Source organism: Cynocephalus volans, chromosome 2, assembly GCF_027409185.1.
Source record: "Cynocephalus volans isolate mCynVol1 chromosome 2, mCynVol1.pri, whole genome shotgun sequence".
NCBI classification, from domain to species: Eukaryota; Metazoa; Chordata; class Mammalia; order Dermoptera; family Cynocephalidae; genus Cynocephalus; species Cynocephalus volans.
In genome coordinates this window covers 165828697-165844926 of record NC_084461.1, presented here as the reverse complement: position 1 = coordinate 165844926, position 16230 = coordinate 165828697, and the positions used below count along the sequence as shown (strand labels likewise).

At 40.2% G+C, this 16230-nt stretch overlaps 1 protein-coding gene across 1 annotated transcript in view; it reads right to left on the bottom strand.

The window, feature by feature from the left end:
• Window positions 1-357: 357 nt before the first annotated feature.
• LOC134370680 (serine protease 52-like) overlaps window positions 358-16230 on the bottom strand; it is a 30852-nt gene continuing 14979 nt past the window's right edge. The window contains exons 5-9 of the mRNA XM_063087703.1: window positions 15115-15353; window positions 13737-13885; window positions 5507-5769; window positions 5038-5159; window positions 358-404 (exon numbers count right to left, since the gene is read on the bottom strand). Coding sequence (XP_062943773.1) covers window positions 358-404; window positions 5038-5159; window positions 5507-5769; window positions 13737-13885; window positions 15115-15353 — 820 coding nt within the window. The remainder of the gene's footprint in view (window positions 405-5037; window positions 5160-5506; window positions 5770-13736; window positions 13886-15114; window positions 15354-16230) is intronic.

The window sequence follows — 16230 nt, the reverse complement described above, 5'->3', positions numbered from 1 at the left end:
GATCAATAACAAAATAATAAAAAGGCTTTAAAAAAAATCTGTGCATTTACAAGCATGTAAATCCAAGCACCCTTGGATCAGAGTGGACATATAGATCCAAATTGCAGAATGTCTTTAAAATATCAACAAAACAAACCAAAACAACAGGACAGATGGATAACCCCTTACCTGCCCTGAGTTGACAAGGCATCCCATGAGGCAAGGACCCCCCTGGATGAATTGCCACCAGGCACCAGCACTGTATGCATCAATCACTCTACATCATGTGCTCAGTTATGCCAGTAATTACCTTGTTTGTTGTCCCAAGACCAAGTGTCCTCCGCAGCTCATGCGCTTGGGTGGGGCATGGGGAATGATTCACACAAGGTCAGCGGTCCCTGCCCTGGCACCTTCCTTGGCTTCAGCTGTGGACAGGGAGTGCAGGGGCCAGAACTCTACCTCTGTTATATCACCTCTATCGTGGATCAGGCTTATAACCTTCACATTGTGAAGGAGGGATTATCCTTAAATTCTCTCTCTGATCATTCCACAATAGCAACAGATTTTAAAAATATCAGTCAAGGAAATCTTAGCCTGCATATTGGAATCTCCCTTGGCGGATGGTTTTGCTTCCCTTGGAAAAACGCAGGAGCCAAGGCCAGCATTCAGGTGGAAAGTGTATTAACCCAAAATATGTTATGCTTTCTAGGTTAGCTTGGGGCAGGTTAAGAGGACACCATCAGCAGAACATTCTGATACTGATGTTTTAAACTTGGCTGGAGGCAGGTGTACAAGGTTCTCTATTTCCAGAGGCAGAGGTGGAAAACAGCCCTTCTTTCCTGTGGCAGAAGAGGCAACGTTAGCTTTACACATCAGCAAGAAAAAGCAGGGGAGGCAGGTGGGTGCCCCAGGGAGCTCCAGACCAAGTGATTGGTACAAAACCAGAGGAGAAACTAATTTTCTAAGGAATAAAAACTCCATGTTGAACTGAGACCCCAGCCACTGTCCTCCTCAAGCTGCATGTGAAGCTTCTTTTAGGCATGCAGGCTTGCTCCAAAGTCATCACAAAACGTGGGTGCAACAGGTACCTGTTGTGCACACAGAGAGACACCCAGGGTGCATGCACACACTGCAAAGACCGTGCAAGGACACAGGGAAGGCGGCCGTCTGCAAACCAAGGGGAGAGGCCTCAGGAGAAACCAACCCTGTCACTCCTTGGCTGACCTACAGAAAATATACGTCTGTTGTGTAAGCTGCCCCAACTGTGGTATTTTATTATGGCAGCCCTAGCAAACACATACAACCCCTAATTCTTTCCAGATCTGGAAAAACAGCACCCTTCTCCTTTGCCTCCATACCTTTCAATTGTATTCATTGCCTGGATACGTCCCTTATCCACCTGGGAAACGACACAGCCTTCATGCCTTCTGTGGATCCCTCCTGGACCTCACCAGCCCCAGTCAGCCAGTGTGTCCTCTGTGTTCTCAGTGCACCTGCAATGATGCATCTTTAGAGCACTCACCGGGGGGGCAGTGGGGAAATGTGTGTTTTCATGACTATTTCCCTGATTAAACTATACAGAGAGACTGTCTTTTATTGGAATTCAGATACACAGAATCCTTTGTTCATAGCATTTATCACTGGTACATGCATGGCTTCGTACAAAATTAGGTGCTTTTTATTTTTAATAATTCAATAGGCAATCATGAACCGATTACCTAAACAAAAGCTAGAATGTGATATCTAATGATTTCATCACCAACAACCATCCTCAATCCCTATCCCATTATAAACATCATCCTGAGTCCCATATTTATGATTCCCTTGCTCTTGATATCCTTTTTATACCACTTAATTACTTTAGAGATCTGTAATATGTAGATACATATATACACATATATAGTAATTATATATGTATATTCCTATAAGTGATATATGTCTATTTTAGATGTTTTAATACTTTAAAATGAGTATCATGCTGTATGTAATGTTTTGATATATATAAATAATCAGCCTTACATTGCTGAAATCCATCCATATTGCAGCATATGACTTATTATATGTAATTGTGTGAGTATACATCAATTTATTTTATTATTATTTTTTACTCACTTAAACTACTTTATTATCTCTCAGTTTCAGTAAACAGAGTATATACAACATTACCACATATTGATTCTTCAGGACTTGGGGTCTTTTGAATATTTTAGTAAGTGGGGCTCTGTAGCCTAATTTATTTATTTATTATTATTATTTTTCTTCCAAATGCAGATAGATCTCCCATATGACCCAGCTATCCCACTGCTGGGAATATACCCAGAGGAATGGAAATCATCGAGTCAAAGGTTTACCTGTTCCCCAATGTTCATCACAGCACTCTTTACAATAGCTAAGAGTTGGAACCAGCCCAAATGTCCATCATCAGATGAGTGGATACGGAAAATGTGGTACATCTACACAATGGAATACTACTCTGCTGTAAAAAAGAATGAAATACTGCCATTTGCAGCAACATGGATGGACCTTGAGAGAATTATATGAAGTGAAACAAGCCAGGCACAGAAAAAGAAATATCACATGTTCTCACTTATTGGTGGGAGCTAAAAACAAATAAATAAATACACAAAAAAAAGGGGAGGAGGGAAGAAAACATAACAATTATTTTGTAGACACCAGTTAGTCTACAAAAGCTGGCTTTCAATGGCCACTTCATTCTAAGCGACCATAGGCAGTAATGAAATTACTACCCGCCACAGATTACCTGTACCCACTTTCAAGTGGATACAAAACCATCCAAGTCAGATACCAAACAAAAACCAAACCAAATATCCAATCCTAGACTACCCAGGACAGCAAAAGAAAAGACAACTCCATAAACATATAAACATGCTTATATGGTCAGCAGATTTAGACCAGGACACTAAAACAATTCAGTGAGAAACAGAAGGTCTTTCCAACTCACTTGGCTGTGTATACGGAAGAAATGAGTCTCAACCCATATCACACCACACACGGAAGTTATCTAAAGATGGATCGCAGACTTGAATGTGATAGCTAAAATGATAAAGCTGGCAGAAGAAACCAGTGAAACATCTCAATATTGGAGTAGGCAAAAATTTCTTAGACAGGCTTCAGCACATACTCACAAGGAAAGAAATAATTGATTAAATGGATTTAATAAAAATTAAAATCTTTCACTCATTACATGACCCCATTAAGAAAATAAATAGATAAGACACAGACTGGTTGAAAATATTTACCATACATATATCTGGCAAAGGACTCACTCACTCGATATATAAGCAACTCCCTCAACTGAATAATAAAAAGACAAACCATCTGAATTAAAAATGGGAAAAAGACTTTAACAGGTGTTTCACAAAGGGAGGTATAGGAAAGGCCAGTAAGCACATGAACATGTGTTCAACATCATTAGGAGAGACAGGAGAATGAAACTATACCATTTCACACCCATAAAATGGAGAAGCTAGACCAACAATGCCAAATGTTCACAAAGATGGGAAGCAACTAGCACACTCTCATCTATTCCTAAGGGAGGGGGTAATGTAAAATGTTATAACCAGTTTGGAAATCTGTCTGGCAGTTCCCTTTAAGTTAAAAATACAACTGTTCTATGACTCAGCAATTTCTCTTCTAGCTATTTACCCAAGGGAAATAAAAACAAATACTGTATACACAAAACAACTTGTACAGAACCTTCACAGTTGTGTTGTTTATTTATAATGACCCCGAACTTGAAGCAGTCCAGATGTCCATCAATATGAGAACGGATAAATTAATTGTGATCCATCCTTACCATGTAATACTAGCTACTGATACATGCAACAACAGGGACGTGCCCCCCAAATATTATGTCAAGGTAAGGAAAATGGGCACAAAATGTATATACTATGTTATTTCAATAGTAATAATAATAAACTCCAGAACAGGCAAAATGCATACAGAGTGGAAGGAACCAGAACGGTGGTTGGCTTAGGTAGAAGGGGCGGATGGTGGGTACAGGTTGGGATTGGTGGGAAAGGGCCTTGGGAGATCTTTCTAGAGTGATGGAGACGGTCTATAGCTTGATAGGGCTGTGGGATAAGCATTTTCTGAAACTCACCAAATTATATACTTAAGCTTAGGGCATTTTTCTTTGTGTAAATTAGACCTCAATTTAAAAATAACTGCTTTGAGCTCTCATTTCTTCCTTATAATATTGGCAAAAATCTGAAAACTTAACAACATACCCTGCGATGCAGGCAGAGCAGCTTCCAGCCTCTGAACTTCTGAACTTGAAGCCCAGGGAGCTACCACTTCCTCTTCTTTCACTGAGAAGAGGAAATGCTTTCTAAACCTACATTTCTTGGGGACACTACCCCATCTACTTGTAGCCATATTTCCCTGCTTTCCGACTGCCAACATTTTTGTGGTAACTCTACAGCTTTGGCAAAAACGAACTCTATGCTGATTCTTCTTGTGTTCACCTACCAAAAAACTTCACCCCTCCACTTTCTAGATTCCGTTGGTAGAACAATTGTCCTATTCTGACAAAGCCAAAGGAGGTCAGGCTAGAGGGGCTGACTTTTCATCCTCTCTTTTCTTCTCAAGATGCATATGCACAAAAGGTAATGATTTTCCTTTTCCTTTTTTTTTTTTTTGTTCACAGATCAAGGAATTCCATTTAAGGCAAACTCATAAAACACACTCATATATTTTTAAAATACTCTACATTTTTTGGCCTTTCTCTTCAAAAATATGCTGAATTGCCTTAGAAAAAAATGCCACTCATTACGTCTTGCCTGGTTGGAAAAAGTACGCTGATGGATGACTGAGAGAAGGATGGGCAATCCACACGCTCCTCCAGATGGTCCGAAATGTCCTCTCGGCCTCCACCAAACTATCTTATCACTGTTTCCTGGAATAGCCTCCTAAGGTCTGTGCTGCTCTTCCTTTGATTCTGAGCTACCCCACGTGCTATTCTGCTTCAGGTTGAGTTTCCGATGCTTGCAAGCAAAGGTGCCTTGACTACCTGTTGGTGTTGTGTTTCTTTCTCACCTCCTTTCTGGGCCATTTCTACTTCAGGAACTTCCTGATCCTGAATCTTGGCATTGCTGCTCATCATCTTTGAGAGCCACAAAGTGAAGCAGCCTTTACTGCGACTCAGGACCAGGTGGCAGCTGTGCAAGCCAAGGAGGGTGAAGGACAGGGATCTTTCCGGACACCAAATCTGTAGGTCTCAGGACTGAGCTACAAATGAAGGGAGGGAGTGGAGCTGAAAATGTTTACCCCTTTTGGAAAATAAAAGTAGCTGAGGAAAGGTGCCTGTTTGTGAGAGAGGAAAGAATGGACTTTCTGTATTGGAGGTGCCTGGATGGTCCTCCCCAGGGAAAGATACTCTGTCCAAATAGTTCCAGCACAACCGATCATCTGAGAGCCACTCCTCACAACATCCACCCACCCTCGACCTTATTGCACAAACTGAGGAGGATACTCTGCTTTTTGAGACAGCACAGTGTTTAATCACCAGGATAATAGAAGGATCACAAAATAGAGAAACAAGGTGGCGCAGCTTGAAAGAAGCAAACTGTACCCGGAGTCCCGCTCATGCATATAAGGCTTCCCTGCCAGCTTTGTCTCCGTATTAATCCATAACAGATAACTTGACACCTTTGTGTACACTCCAGGCTTGTCCTTCAGGCCACAGCCCACTCCCCAGCTGACAATGCCCAGCTGGTACCATATGCTTTTCTTCTTTTTCTGGCAAACCAGAGGCCCTCCACTGTCACTCTAGGAGAGAAAAGTTGTTTGGAGTGGAATGGACAGTAGCAGGTTACTCCTACAGCCTATTGAGGAGCAAGCGCTTGACATAAGACAAAAAGCATGTATGCTGTCTTTTGATGAGCAGACTTTCTAACTTTGGTTGGGCTCTCTGACTACATGACTGTGCTCTGTAACTATTGGAAAAGGAACCCAACAATTGGGTCAAAAGCAATGTGATGAAAGACAATTTGGTCAAAAATGAATCTCCATCATCACTTTCTAGTCTCATGCATTAGTTTTGATGTACCAAGGAGTGGTTTCCTAATCCATTTTTCCTCTAAGAACTTTTGTTGTTTTCCAGAATTCTTCAAATTTTTTTCCCAACCTTTTCACCTCAAGTCCATTTTCAGGCACCCCATTCTTTCTGTTTCTGTATTGTTCACGATAGCAAAAAGTAAAAAACAAAAACAGAAATTCACTATGCTTCATAAGAAGCCACTGGTTTCACACAGTAGGCATATAAACTTAAATACACCAATGTAAAAATACAAAGGTGTCAAAGTGTTAAATTGTGGCTTAAAGCATTACATTTTAAACAACTCACAAATTTTAAAATATCATGAAAAAGACTGCCAAATTGGCACAAGTAAGTGGAGCAGACAGAATTAATGTGACACCTGAAGAATATGGTAACTTTCATCCCCCAAACTTTTCGGACTTTTAAAAAAATTCTATAAAAGAGTAATTTATAATAAAAAAACTGGAAAAGTGACATATGGAAAAAGAACATGAAGGGCAACTGTACAGACAAGTAAATATAAAAATAAACACACACGCGATTGCTCATGACAGAATACTTCAGGAAGAATACATGTTGTATAGCAGTGTTTTCTCTTTGGGGAGTAAACCAGTGAACAAGTGTAAGAGACTAGCTTCCTCTTTACTGGACATCCATCTATACCACTTGGACTTTCTTTACCATGTATTCAAAGAAATAAATGAAAGCAATGACCCTTCTAAGTCTACCCATGCAAAAGCAACTCCTGTTAATGTCCTCAGATGTAAGTTTCCACATCCTTGTATGCAAATGTGCATAGATCATTACTATGTTACAGAAATAGAATCAGGCCATACCTATTGTTTCACAGTTTACACAGCTTTATTTTCGAAAATGTTAAGTGACACACAAAAAATTGGAAAAAAGCACTACCCAGTGATTTGCTATAAATACAAATACAAAACAGGATATGGGTTTATTTGATTTTTTTTTAAGCCAGATTGTAATTATGAACAAATTGCTGTGTCCATCAACATGCTTTAAACCAAACTGTTCTTTATCCAGTGGCTTGGAGTCATTGGAAAGGCGCATGACCTTTCGTTACAATGAAGAATTCTTTTTTTTTTTTTTTTTTTTGAGTAATTTGAAAAGAATCGGTATTAGTTTTTCTTTAAAATTTGGTAGAATTTATCATTGAAAATCATCTGGTCCTGGGCTTTTCTCTGATTAAAAACTTTTAATTAATTAATTTATTTGTGTTGAAGCATAATTGATTATATATATTTGGGGGGTACAGTGTTGACTATCAGTATTTGTGTACAATATGTCACAATGAAATCATTATTATTAGCATATTCATTATTACAAATCATAATTATTCTTTGTGTCTCTTACCCAATTTCTTCCTACCCCCCCTCCACCTTTCTCACTTCTAGTAATCACAGATTTGTTCTCTCCTTTTGAAAGTTCAATGTATTATTGTGTTGTTTCTTTCTTTTTTCTTCCCTCCCTTCCTTTCTTCCTCCTTCCCTTCCCTTCCCAGTCTAACTGGAGCGAGGTAGCATCTCAATGTGGTTTTGATTTGCGTTTCCCTGACGACTAGTGAAGTTGAGCATTTTTTCCATGTACCTGTTGGCCATTTGTATATCTTCCTTTGAAAAAAGTCTATTCAGCTCCTTTCCCCATTTTTTAAATTGGATTATTTGTTTTTTACCGTGAAGTTGTTTGTGTTCCTTGTGTATTCTGGTTATTAACCCCTTTTCAGATGTGTAGTTTGTGAATATTTTCTTCCATTCTGTAGGTTGTCTTTCTGCTCTGTTGATTGTTTCCTTTGCTGTGCAGAAGCTTTTTAGTTTGATATAATCCCATGTGTTTATTTTTTCTTTTGTTGCTTATGCTTTGGGGATCTTATTCACAAAGTCTTTGCCCAGTCCTACTTCCTGGAGTGTTTTCCTGTGTTTTCTTCTTTGAGTTTTATAGTTTCAGGTCTTACATTTAAGTCCTTAATCCATTTTGAGTTGATTTTGGCAAAAGGTGAGAGGAACAGGTCTGGTTTCATTCTTCTACATATGAATGTCCAGTTTTCCCAGCGCCATTTATAGAAGAGACAGTCTTTTCCCCAGTGTGTGTTCTTGTTGTCTTTGTCAAAGATCAGTTGGCTGTAAGTGTGTGAGTTGATTTCTGGGTTCTCTATTCCATTCCATGTGTCTGAGTGCCTGTTTTTATGCCAGTACAATGCTGTTTTGGTTACTATAGCTTTGTAGTATAATTTGAAGTCAGGTAGTGTTATACCTCTGGCTTTATTTTTTTTTGCTCAGGATTGCTTTGGCTATTCAGGATCTTTTGTTGTTTAACATGAATTTTAGGATTTTTTTTCTATATCTGTGAAGAATTTCATTGGTATTTTGATGGGGATTGCATTGAATCTGTAGATCACTTTGGGTAGTGTGGACATTTTCACAATGTTAATTCTTCCAATCCAAGAGCATGGAATGTCTTGCCACCATTTTGTGTCTACTTTAATTTCTTTTGGTGTTGTTTTGTAGGTCTTTTTGTAGAGATTTTTCACCTCCTTGGGTAAATTGATTCCTGGGGGGGGGTGTATTTTTTGGGGGGGGTAACTATTGTAAATCGACTTGCAGTCTTGATTTATTTTTCTGCTAGTTCGTTACTGAAGTATAAAAATGCTACTGATTTTGAATGTTGATTTTGTATCCTGCACCTTTGCTGAAATTGTTTATTAGCTCTAAGAGTTTTTTGGTAGAGTCTTTAGGTTTTTCTATATATAAAATCATGTCATCAGCAAACAGGGACAGTTCAACTTTATCTTTTCCAATCTGGATGCCCTTTATTTATTTCTCTTGACTGATTGGTCTGGCTAGTACTTCCAATACTGTGTTATATAGGAGTGGTGAGAGTGGGCATCCTTGTCTTGTTCCCATTCTTAAGGGGAAAGCTTTCAGGTTTTTTTCATTCAGGATGATATTGGTGATTGCTTTGTCATAAATGGCTTCTATTGCGTTGAGATACTTTATTTTTATGTCTAATTTGCTGAGAGCCTTTATCATGAAGTAATGTTGAATTTTGATGAATGATTTTTCTGCATCTATTGAGATGATCATATGATTTTTGTCCTTGATTTTGTTAATGTGATGCATCACATTTATTGACATGCATATGTTGAACCATCATTGCATCCCTGGGATGATTCTAACTTGGTCATGGTGTGTAATAATTTTGACATGTTGCTGAATTCTGATTACTAATATTTTGTTGAGGATTTTCATGTCTGTGTTCATCAGAGATATTAATCTGTAGTGGGTTTTTTTGTTGTATCTTTGTCTGGTTTTGGTATCAAGGTGATGTTGGCCTCATAGAATAAATTTGGGAAAGTGGCCTCTGTTTCAATTTTGTGGAATAGTTTGAAGAGAATTGGTAGAATTCAACAGTAAAGTCATATGGTCCTGGGCTTTTCTTTGTTGGGACACTGCTGATTACTACTTCAATTTTGTTGCTTGTAATTGGTCTGTTCAGTTTTTCTATTTCTTTTTGGTTCAGTCTTGATAGGTTGTCTGTGCCAAGAAATTTATCCATTTCTTCCAAGTTTTCATATTTGTTGGCATATAGTTGTTTATGAAGGTCTCTAATGATTCTTTGTACTTCTGTGGTATCAGTTGTAAAGTCTCCTTTTTCATTTTTGATTTCTGTTATTTAGGTCTTCTCTGTTCTTTTTTGTTTGTTTGGTTTTTGTTAACCCAGCTAATGGTTTGTCTATTTTGTTTTTCTTTTCAAAAAACCAACTTTTTGTTTCATTGATCTTTTGTGTTATTTTGGGGGTCTTCTCTCTCTATTTTTGCTCTGATCTTAATTATTTCTTTCCATCTACTACTTTAAGAATTGGATTGTTCTTGTTTTTCTAGTTCTTTGAGGTATAGCATTAGGTCATTTATTTGAAGTCTTTCTATTCTTTTGATGTAAGCATTTATTGCAATAAACTTCTCTCTCAGTACTGCTTTTGCAGTATCCCACAGGTTTTGATATAGTGTGTCTTTATTTTCATCAGTTTCAAGAAATTTTTTGATTTCCTGTTAAATTTCTTCTTGGACCCATAAGTTGTTCAGGAGACTGTTGTTTAATTTCCATTGTTCGTATAGTTTCCAGAGTTTTGCTTGTTATTGATTTCCAGTTTAAATCCATTGAGGTCTGAAAAGAAATGTGAAATGATTTCAATTTTTAAAAATTTTCTTAGTCTCAATTTAAGACCTAACATGTGGTCTATCCTGAAAAATGTTCCATGTGGTGATGAGAAGAATGTATATTCTGTAGTTGTTGGATGGAATGTTCTGTAGATATCTGCCAGGTCCAATTGATCTAAGGTGTAGTTTAAATCCTGTGTTTCTTTGTTGATTTGTTGCCTAGATGATCAGTCCAATTCTGAGATAGGGGTGTTCAGGTCCCCCACTATTATTGTATTGGGTCTATCTCTTTCTTTAGATCTAATTATGTTTGTTTTATATATCTGGGTGCTCCAGTGTTAAGTCCATACCTATTTATGATTGTTATGTCTTCTTGCTGGGTAGTTCCTTTTATCATTATGTAATGGCCTTCTTTATCTCTTTTTTGTGGTTTTTTTGTTTAAAGTCTGCTGTATCTGATATAAGAATAGCTACTACTGCTTATTTTTGCTTTCCACTTTCATGGTATATCTTTTTTCATCCTTTCACTTTTTGTATGTCTTTACAGGTGAGGTGAGTCTCTTGAAGATAGCATATCTTCAAGCTTCTTCTTCAGGGTCTAGCTTTTTAATCCAATCAGCCAGTCTGTGTCTTTTCAATAGGGAATTTAATCTATTTATGTTTAGGGTTGTTATGGACAGGTATTATCTTACTCCTGGCATTTTATTGCTTTTTATTTAGGTGTTTTTAATGTCATTTGTTCCTTTCTTCCACTTTTATTATTTGTCTTTGATGTTTGTTGTTTTTTTGAGGTGGTAAGATTTAGTTTCTTTCTCATTTTTGTGTGGATTTTTGTTCTACCAGTGAGTTTTGTTCTTTCTTGTGTATTCATGATAGTGATTATCACTTTTTAGATTCTAAATGCAGGACTCCCTAGAGAACTTCTTGCAGGGCTGGTTGTGTGGTGGTGAAATCCCACAGTTTTTGTTTGGGAGATACACTATTTCTCCCTCATTTCTGAAGGATAGCCTTGTTGAGTATAATATTCTTGGCTGGCAATTTTTTTCTTTTAGCATCTTGCCTGTAGAGTTTCAGTTGAGAAGTCTGCCGTTAGTTTGATGGGGACTCCCTTATAGGTGACTTGATGCTTTTTCTCTTGCTGCTTTTAGAATTCGCTCTTCATTTTTGAGCTTTGCCAATTTAACTGTAATGTGTCTCAGAGAGAATGTTTTTGGATTGAATCTGTTTGGGGACCTTCGAGCTTCCTGTATCTGAAGATCCATGTCTCTCCCTATACCTGGGAAATTTTCTGTTATTATTTCATTGGATAGGTTTTCAATGACTTTTCCTTTCTCCTCTCTTCCTGGAATACCCATGATTTAGATGTTGTGTACTCAAGGTTGTCTGCTAGCTCTCTTAAATTTTCCTCATTTTTAAAAATTCTTTTTTCCTTTTTTTGGTTCACCTGGGTTATATCAAAAAGACCATCTTCGAGATATGAATTTCTTCTGCTTGCTCTAACCTACTGCTTAAGCTCTCAGTTGTGTTTGTCTGTTTGTTTGTTTTTTTAATGTCTTTGAATGTATCTTTCTGTTCCAGGAGTTCTGCTACATTCTCTTTTAAGGTATTAATCTCTTTGTAAATTTCCTCTTTCGTATCCTGGATATTTTTTCTCATGTCATTGTGTTCTCTAATCGAGTCTTCTCTTGTCTCTGAGTTTTCTTAAGATCCTTGCTCAGAATTCCTTTTCAGTTATTTCAAGAGTTTCTTGCTCTATGGGGTATGGTACTTGAGAATTACTGTATTCCTTTGGTGGTGTCATATTTTCTTATTTATTCATATTACTAGTATCTCTACATTGATGTCTGGTCATTGGTAGAGCAGTCGTTTCTTCTGTTACTATGTAGTGCGCTTGGAGGAGAAAGACTCCCTTCTCTATTTGCAGGCTCTGCAGGTGACTCTCCTTATGTCAATGCAGTCAAGTGTGTGGCAGGTTGCCTGCAGGGTGGTCCTGGCTGCTACTGTGGTGGTGAGCCATCCTTGTGGTGGCAGTAGCTGTGGTGGACCACTTACATGGAAGTGGTGTTTGTGGTGTGATCTTGACTTCTGTTCAGGTGGTAGGAGGGTTGCTCAGGGCTTCTGCCTGGGTCCCTGGTTGTGGGAGGCTCTCTTGCCTTCTGACCTACAATGAAGAATTCACTTCTCTGAAGATGAGGGATCCATGTGAAAGATGTCAGGCAGGACAGCTATATAGTCAGGATCTTACATTTCTGGAGCCAAACAGACCTTGGTTCAAACCCCAGTGTGAACATTTAGCTGGGTAATAACAATGCTACCTTTCCTGCAGGAAGCTGAGTGAATGGAAGGAAACCACTGAGTCCAGGTCCTGATATATGGCAAGCAGTTCCTTGGTGGTAGCTCCCATTATTTTTGTGTTTGTTGGATCAGTCAGATCTGGGCATGGTTAGTCTAGGTTTTTACTGGAACCCAAAAGATGGCTCTAACCCTAGAATTCAGCATGCCTTTGTTGGAACTCTGGATCTGTAATTTGCCTTGATTATGTGTTCTCACCAAGGTGTTCAGCTTCTCTGATTCTCAGTTTCTCCATCTAAAATAGTTCGGTTTCTTAGAGCTGATTCACAATGCTTTTTTGCATTTGTGGAAGCAGTGTGTATGCTATTGAGGACTGAACAGGTGTAAAAGACAGTTAAGAAGGAAACAATGCACATGAACATGGCCTGGACTGTTACCTACTCAGTTCTTTATGTGCATTGACTCTCTAACTTTTATGACAGCCCTAAAAGGTAGGAACTCTTAGTATTCCCATCTGACAGATGAGGAAACCTGAAAAGACACAGGCACAGGGGGATGTCACTTGCCCAGGTCACATAGATAGTAAGCAGAAGAGCCAGGAGGGAAGCCAGGTCATCTGACTTAAGGGACAGCACCTCTAACCACTACTCCTCACTGCTTCCCTTTGGTTACAGAGCATCTGTCTATTCTTACAAGACCTTATTGAGCATGTGTGCTGGGATGAATAACATCCTCCCAAAATGCACGTCCACCCAGAACCTCAGAATGAGAGCTAATTTGGAAATAGGGATTTGTAGATATAATTAGTTAAATTAAGATGAGGTGATCTTGGGCTAGAGTGGGCCCTAACCCAATGACTAGTGTCCTTAAAAGGAGAGAAAACAGAGGAGACACAAACGTAGAGGAGAAGATCTGTGAAGATTGAAGCAGAGTGGAGTGCTATGTCTACAAGCCAAGGCACACCTAGGGCTTCCAGCAACCACCAGGAGCTAGACAAGGCAAAGAGGGATCCTCCCCTAGAGCACTTGGAGTAGGAATGGTCCTGCAGACACCAGAACTATACGAGAATCATTTCTGTTGTTTTAAGCCACCCAGGTTGTGGTATTTTGTTACAGAAGCCCTAACACACTAACACACTAAAACAGCATCATATCCAGGGGAGTAGAAGGGAATCAGTTACCCAGGAAACGCTGGCCAGCTCCTTACAAGCATGGGACAAGCTTCAATACCTGGCAGGCATCCTTTCCACCTTCAGGAGTCCCAGCACATATCATGTTCTTGGTAATTAGAGATATAGCATGGAGACACTTGTCCCAGTTTATCAGCTTGAGGTCAACTTTCATCAGCTTTGCAGAAACAGCTTGCTTATGAAATGGATCTAAGAAGAAGCAGATGGAGAGCAGCTCCTAAGCCCAAAGTGTTCCCTTTCGGTTGAGGGCAAGCATCCACATTATACCTTTTCACTTCAATATCAAGGGAACTTCCCTATGGCCCAGAGAACAACCCAAATTTGGACTGAGTGGGAAGGGTGTGGGAGGGGTGTCTAGGTGGGTGAACTGGGTTCCTGCTCAGTCTCAGCCAGAGTGCACCATCTTTCTGCCTTGCAGAGTGCACCAGGCTCCTGTTAGGATTCTGAAAATGTGTTTTGTCCAAATTCGTAAGAATGTAAGGAGAACCCATGATGCCAAGTTATGTTCTAGGGCCCAAGGCAGATAAAGACAGGCTTGAATCATGTCAGGGCCCTCCATGTTCACTGCCTATGGAGAAGGTGAACCCAATACCTGGGATGTTCACTCCCCACGGTTGGGAATGTTTCCCTATTTGTGTATTGCTAAATCCCCAGTGCCTAAGACACTGCCTGGAACATAGAAGAGGCTCCATGAGCTCTAGGTTAAGAAGGTGGCCTTTTTTTTTAAGCTCACAAAAAGCTTTGAAGGACAATTGTTCACGAGCTCTGAGCTGTGGGATCACACTGGAATAAACTTAAACCATTTGAGTGCCTACTTGGAGGAGCAGTGCTGGAATCTGTTTTTTTTGCTCTGTTGATCATGGGGCAAGACGCGCTTCCCCAAAATGGGATCATTTTGTGGGTTGGCTGGGAAGGGGCAGGTTGGTTCTATAAGAAAACATGTGCAGTTTACTCCCTTTCCTTGACCTGCATCTGTGGTTTTCAGATATTTTAACCCCAGAGGACTTTGCCACAGGAGAGCTGAGATGACATCTTCACCTGGAACAGAGGTACTCTGGACAACGTTGGCTTGGACTTCCTGCAGCCCTGTCCATGGAGGCCACCCCTTTGCCCATTAGACATGTCCCTCAAAATTCCTCTGAGTCACCCCTTAGGCTCTGAAAACTTTTGCCTGGATTATTCCTGAGACTCTGCTTAGGGTTTGTGTTTCACAATATGAGCATGCAGCTTGCTGCAGAAGGCCCAGAAGGCCCAGCAGTTTGAGGAGGAGGCTTCTCTTGGACCTTCAGTGAGAATCTGAAGTCCCCGGATCTCTCAGGCAGATTTCCCAGGGATGGCAGAGCCTCCAGAATGTGTTTCCCATTGCAAACACCAGCCAGGGCCCCCATCCCCCCACGGGTCAGCCTACAGTCACTCACCGGTAGTGCCATACCCAGTCACCCAGCAGTTTCTCCACCTCCTCATGTCAGTGACCTCTGAAAGACAGATGGGTGCGGTGCTGACACTCAAGTTCAATGGCGATTGGAGCAAGAGCAAAGCAACATCGTTATCCATTATCCAGGGGTCAAAATAAGGGTGAGTGATTAGCTTGGCCACTTTCACCTTTGTCGAGTTCTGGTTATTAAAGTCGTCTATGCCATGTGCGATCGTCAAGAATCTTATTTTCAACCAGAAGAAAGAGATAAAAGGTCAGTGGTGGAAGGGTCAAAGGTAAGCCCTAAGAGAAAATAATTCTGCCAGTCTGAGGCTGTGACCCTCAGAAGTGTAGGCTGGGGTCGTGGGGACATCGAGGGCTGTTTACTGGCTATCGAGCCAAGAAAAGAGCGCCAACTGTGCAGCAGGAGACAGAGCTGAGTTCCAGTCCTTCCCCGTTGTTCACCAGCTCTTGGCCTGATGGCCCCTTGGGCAAACTAACTTGTACCTTTTATCCACAAGTGTCTGGGAAGCCGTGCTACACACAAGTAACTGAGGGGCTTGACATTGATTCGCAAAAAGGGCTGGACTGGCTCAACAACATGCACCTGGGACGGTTCTCAAAAATACCAGGTTGTGAACTTGGGCATAAATCAGGAGCCTCCAATATGCAGTCAGGCCTGGAGCCTGCCCTAGGGTCCTAATACCTTCAAGAACTCTGACTCCATGGTCACTCACAGCCCACTGTCTCTCCAAGTGAAAGCAAATACTTAGGGAAGTACTTTCTAGAGGTTTGGACCAGGACCACATGTACTGAGCAAGATGCCAAGAATTCCAAGGGACATTTGTCTAAGTTGTAAGACAGTGCAACTTAGAGCACATGCAGCAATGTCAAACACATTCTAGGAGAGCAGCTCCCTTCCCACCTGCAAAATGTAGCTACATAGGCCTGTATTTAGCCATGTGGTATTTTGCTCTGTGGCTGACAAACCTGGGTGAGAGTCCAGGAAAATAATAAGCCCATGGGGCAAATATTCTACCGTACCGTTTTTTAAAAATTTCTGTTTGCAATGCTTACTTATTTTTTCTTTCGAAGCAATGGGATGCAGTTAGAATCCACC